The 6,175-nt window shown below is 42.5% G+C and overlaps 1 protein-coding gene across 1 annotated transcript; it reads left to right on the top strand.

Moving 5' to 3' along the window:
• Nucleotides 1-1,907: 1,907 nt before the first annotated feature.
• LOC138959433 (ankyrin-2-like) lies at nt 1,908-6,175 on the top strand. The gene is made up of 3 exons (XM_070330929.1): nt 1,908-3,931; nt 4,133-4,299; nt 5,091-6,175. Exon 1 carries the CDS (start codon nt 2,244-2,246, stop codon nt 3,756-3,758), a length of 1,515 nt encoding a protein of 504 aa, XP_070187030.1. The 5' UTR covers nt 1,908-2,243; the 3' UTR covers nt 3,759-3,931; nt 4,133-4,299; nt 5,091-6,175.

Below are 6,175 nucleotides of genomic sequence, written 5' to 3'. Positions count from 1 at the left end.
GGGAGAAGAAGAGGGAAAGATATGAATTAAGATACAAAGAAGGTCACTTGAAAAGAAAATTCAAGTGAAAAATGAGACAGTTTAACACACACACACACACACACGCGCACGCACAACGAAGGGTCATCATCAGGTTTTGTGGGTAGGGGAAAAGGGAAAGGCAGACTTGAGGTCTCGCCTATACTGACCCTTCGGCATTTACCTGGGTAGTGAGTTTCACCCCGCATTCTTTAGATTAATGTTTTACAAAAATATCCCGGCACTCGTTAAATCAATAAATGTTTTACAAACACTTGCAAAGAAAAAAAAAAGTGGAAACAGAAAAACCCCATGTCAGCGTTGTCTTAATCTGCCTATATTTCCGCCCGTCTGCTCTGTAGGAGGAAAAAAAGCATGTACACTTTACTAATATCTGAACCTCATGAGTCCGTGTCAGTGTGTGTGTGTGTGTGTGTGCCGGTGTGGATGTGTGTGTGTGTCACGGTGTGTGTGTGTGTTACGGGGTGGGTCAGTACTGAACCCAGTATGTACAGGATGAACAAACTGACGAAATTAAACTGACGAAATTTAAACTGGAACGTTGGCAGTCTCTTTGTTTTTGGATAAACTGACGAAAGAAAAAACAAGACCAACATATTACATGTATGTGTAAGAAACAGAAGCACTTCTGCTGTCCTCTTGGTAGACATAAACGAGAATGCGATTGTCTCCCTTTATGTATTGTCAGTTTTGGTTGGTGTTCGAGTTTGGTTGTGAAATCCGTCAGCAGTCAAGAAATATGTTGCTGAGAGAGCTGACATTACTTTGCCTGTAACCACCTCAATATGACAGGTGGATCATTTTTAAAGACAATTAACGGAAGCAGAGCTTACCTGCTTGCTAACAATGAACCACGAACACATGTTGCAGACGACAATTTTGGCAACAATCTTCATTAAACGCTAATCCAGCTACTATCTCACGCACACACAATTTCATTCACACCTACACACACACCTACACATTCACACACACATTTACACACACACACACACACACACGCACCCACACCCACCAATCACACGGTCGCAAAAACCTGTTACATATTTGGTTTTGGGCGTCATCAGACAAGGAGTATTTATTCCACTAACAATTCAACAATAAAAAACTCATACTTAAACAGAATAACAAATACCGATATATGATATGAAGTCGATTATACTCCTCTCCTCCCGCTTCAATCACATCAGCATTCAAAACAAACAAATTAACAAGATTAAAAAAAAAACCACGGCGACATTACAATTCTAACATACAACTCCTTGTGTATACAAAGCAATTAGAGGGTCCTTCGGACCACATTCTCAAAGCCAGCGCAGCCAACGATCATGATTGATCGTAAAAGGAAGAAAACACTTCAACCATTATATCATAGAGTCCAATGATCATGTGATAACAAAGACCGCACAAATAAAAACGAAATGAAAAGAAACCACAGGGCAAGTACATTAAAAACAAAAGGCATGTACGGAATTTAATACACATGAATAGTAACCACTTGGGGGAAAATTAACACGGCGGAGAAAAAGGGGGATGGGGGTGGGTTTGTTTATTATCGCTGCTGCTCGGTGCTGTGGCTGCTGCCGCCGCTGTGTGTGGTTATCCCTGCACTGACGAATTCCGTTTCCCTCCACGCTACCTGGCATCTTCTCTTTCACACACACACACTCACACCCACAGGCCACACCCACATTCTTATTGTAACTTACCCCCTCCTTCCCGACCTCCACCCCCCACTCGCTTCCTACGTTTAAACTAGCTTAAATACCTTGCAGGGATAATCTGCACTTTAGCAGAATTCTTAGTTGGCACGAGAATGCCTCCTTTGACTCGGCTAACCCAAGGAGCAAAAGGCGCAGGTTGAACTACACTCGTCTCTTTAAAAAAAAAGAAAAAAAGAGGTTTGCATCATTTAAATTTCATCTAAGCTCTATTACTTTTGTCTGAGTTTTAAAATGAATGTAGAAGTGGGAATTTACCTGGAATAAAGTAAAGTGTTATTTACTGTCGGTTAACCCAAGACAAAATAAACTAACTGGTTTTCAATTCAGAAGAGTAACTCAATGTCGCCCAAAAAGGAAGACCCCTCCTATCGTAAAGTTGGGCTGACTTGCGGTGAGCAGGTTGTTATTTTTAGTGGGTTGATCTCATGGATATGTCATCAGTAGAAACAGTTGAATGTGTCATCCCAGAAAAGACACAAAATGGGGTGTGATATCTCCCGATTTTCTGTGTGCTACTGGCGAACAAAACCTGGTAGGAAACGGTTGTCGTCTGGAGATTCTGATTTTAGACATAATCCTGACTGGGTCGAGTTTGTCGGCAAATCAGATACCAGAGAAGGTAACACTAACAGTGGTCACCAAGGAAGGCTGGTCAGTCTGAAAAAGATGTTTTCGAGGAGAAAATCAAAACCATCGGAACCGACGTTACCCGGTTTTTCTGCACCCTCAGCCCCATCCAGCAGTGAGGAATCAGTAGAGACAGCTGTCAGAAGCAGAAACGTGGACCTACTTCTCAAGCTCATCCACCAGAGCGGCGATGGGTTCGTTCTTCTCCCAGCCACCGGTGTGTCGAAGAAAAGCAACCCTGTAGAACTGGCGTGCTCCTTGGGGTACTACGACATGGTGGAAGTGTTGCTGGAGAACGGGTGCAGTCCAAATCTTCCAACCTCTGCTGGAAAATTGCTCCATTCAGTATTAGACTCACTCAAGTCTCACGAAGAAAGCATTCAGTCTGGGAGAAGAGTTGTGAACATTTTGATCAACAATGGTTGTGACTTAGACATTAAGGATCGCAGTGGAATAACCCCCCTGATGCACTGTGCTCAGATCGGCGACGGCAACATCATGCAGGCGGTACTGAACAGGTGTTCCAGCAAACAGTTGACCTTTCAGTGCTCAGGTAGTTACACTCCTCTTCACATGTCATCCATGCGCAGTGACCTGGCGTGTGTCAAGCTGCTCCTTTCCAGGTCACCGCACACACACGTCAACCTGAAAGACAAACACTGCAACACAGCTCTGCACCTGGCTCTCAAATCCATGCTTCACAATATACCTTACCTGAATTCCGCCAGGGAAAGCCTCGTGTCTTGTGGAAACGAAAATAGCGGACAAACAGCTGCAACATGTGAACGGCTGATGAGGTTTCAGCAAAACTCAGTGGCGATAGTGGAGGCGCTGCTGATGGCTGGAGCTGAGGTGCACGTGGCGTGTTGGCCATCCACCAACGCAGGACCGCAGGAGAACTTTTATCCACTGGTCTACGCTCTGCACCTGTGCGCTCTGGATCACACGCAAGGCTTTGAGCTGGATCACAACCAGTTCTCCCCCACCATCAACCTGGTGTCGCGACAGACCATCCAGTCTCTGGAAGGGCTAGGCAAAGCTGTGTCACACCCACAAGCTCCGGTCAGCGAGGAACACTACAGGTTCTCACCCTACGCGGGTGTCGTTCGCTTGCTGGTCCTGGCTGGGACCCAGGTTTCCGATGTCATGCGTGAGATCTTGTACAGGAGGTTTGAAATCCTACAGTTGTTGCTGGACGAAGTGTGCTCGTTTTGGGACAAGTACCAGGTGACAAAGCCGCCCAAGCTGGTTCACCTGTCCAAGTTGAGTGTTCGTTCTCACCTTGCCGACATTCATCGCCTGCACGAGATCAACCGCCTCCCTGTCCCTCCTCGCATCAAGGAGTATCTCAAATTGAACTGCCTCTGATTCCGCCCCACTGCTGTTTCTCAATTTCATGCATGAATAGGGGTAGTTGTACATGTATACATGTATTTTTGTACTTCACGTGAAGTTTTATTGTGATTCTTTAGTTGACATTTCAGTTAAAAGATACAAGTATGAACGTATAATATATGTAATAACAGCAAAAATGTCATTAGGCCAAAAAAAAAAAGGTCTGTTTACGGTAACATAGGCCAAAAAAATAGGGTTGGTAGGTCGGTATTTTTTTTTTTTTTTCCCAAAAACCATATTTTTACTTTTTTTTTTTTTTCCAAATGCCAAAAAAAGTCTAGGGTTGCGCGAAAAAAATAGGGTCGGTCGGGTTACCGTAAACAGACTATTTTTTTTTTGTGCCTTAGGTTAATGTCATAATCTGAAAGTGAAAAACTAAACCATCTATTGAACCAAGCATTGTGAAAGTTAACAGATCTGGAAGTGATTGTCCCTCTAGTAAATCTACATTGTATTGATATAATATATAAACTTTCTGCATTTACATAATTTTTGTTTGACAGTTTTTCTTTAGGCCAACAAAAAAAAATGCTTTGGTTACGGTTTCATGGCCAAAAAAAATAGGGTAGGTAGGTCGATTTAACTTTTTTTTTTTTTTTTTTTTTTTTTTTTTTGGTTGGTCCCTCTTGAAATGATAAAAATATTTGTGTATGCAGGATATTCGAGGTATTTTCATATTGGTGTATTTGGAACCACAGATATTAATTACTTTTTCATGTTAAGAAAAGAAAACTGGACATACCCTTTAAACTGTATAGTGCCACTAGTGAACACAGTCTTGAACGCAGTCTGGACTGATTCGAAAGAGTCTTCGGGCTCGGCACTTATTTTCGTCGACCCAACACATTTTATCCCGAACAGTTTGCCGTCCAAAGTTGGATGAAAATCATGAAAAATGTCCACCAAGGTTGCACTCTTCGAGTACCGACTTATCAGTCGTGTTTGTTCGATATGAACGCACTTTCCGAATACACGATTGCAAATGCAGACGACATCTTTTTACGTTCGCGCAACGAACGAACGCACGAGACTGACTTCCCTTGGATATGGGAGTTGTAAAAAGCGGAGTGGTGTCCCTTGTCGGGCTTGTTGTTGTCTGCTCGCCGGCGATCGATGTTTTCTCTGTGCCGTGGTGTTGTCGTTTTCGGTGGGTTTTTGTGTGTGTGTGTGGTTTTTTTTTGTGTATACATGTGTTTGGTTCATTTTATTTTTAGCTTTAGGACCAAAAAAAAAGTTTAGGGTCGGCCCAAAAAGTTAGGGTCGGTCGGGAAACCGTAACCAAAGCATTTTTTTTTTTTGCCTTAGTACCAATTTTTTCAAGCCACTGCGTGAAGACCGAAATGGTTGGTTCTGATTGGTCCTCACCTGCGATTGATTGGTAGAGAGTATAGCAGTTTTTATGTCTGAAGCAACGAGTGACTCATTGCTCGATCGCAGGTCAATCGTATGCCAAAATTCCCCAATGTGACTAACTGACTTTGTGACGACCAGTCTTAGTGTCATTATGTGAGTTTGCAGGTGTGGTTGTGCATACGTGTGTGTGGTGTGTGTGTTGTGTGGTGTGTGTGTTCAGCTGTTTCTTGCAAGTTGAAAACTACATTGCATGCATGTTATTTTAAGGGTCGCTCATTTTTCAGTTTTGGGCATTTTAAAAAAAAAATGTTTTATGAGAATATTGTATGTTAGATATAATGCATTTATAAATCATGGATCAACACTTTCAGTTTTTTTGAGGCCATGATAGAACTTTGTGAGCAGGTCCAGCGCCAAGTTGAGTAAGAGAGTACAGCTACTATGTACAACATTCTGTCACTGGCAGTGCAATTCGCATGAAAACCGTGTAGCACACTTTATTTTGGGGATTTTTAAGGATTCTTTTGTACTCTGCAGAATTTCTTTGGGTTCATAGGCAGTGTGTTAACCCTTCGGCTGGTTGTCATGACATATGTCGCGCTACTTTATGTATACTGTCACCTGGTTGTCACGACATATGTCGCGCTACTGGCTCAGTCTGTTTGGTCGGTTCCGATTACCTCCCATGGATGCGAAAACCTATATGACCGGTTTTTTGTTATTTTTCTCTCTGTTAATTCACCAGTGGCTATGTAACATGTGTTACAGAATTGCACCAGTGTAAGGGTTAATAGACGTTATGTATGCTAAAAATATATAACTGAATTAAGTTTGATTTGGTGTGGTTATGTATACAAACATCCCCAACTACCCTTTTCTCAAGAACCGTTGTTTTGTGTGTACCTGTAAGTTGTAACATAGTAATTTTCTTGTTTTCACTTTTGTGCGTGTCATAATTGTGTGAATTTAAAAAAAAGTGCTGTTACTGTGTTAGGATGTGTGTATCTTGAGCAAAGAGAATAAACACCCCCCCCCCC

This window comes from Littorina saxatilis, linkage group LG1 (assembly GCF_037325665.1).
Source record: "Littorina saxatilis isolate snail1 linkage group LG1, US_GU_Lsax_2.0, whole genome shotgun sequence".
Lineage (NCBI taxonomy): Eukaryota > Metazoa > Mollusca > Gastropoda > Littorinimorpha > Littorinidae > Littorina > Littorina saxatilis.
This window is presented reverse-complemented; position numbering and strand designations above follow the sequence as displayed.

Coding starts and splice junctions, on each gene's coding strand:
- LOC138959433 (XM_070330929.1), top strand. CDS start 2,244: ATGGGGTGTGATATCTCCCGATTTTCTGTGTGCTACTGGCGAACAAAA.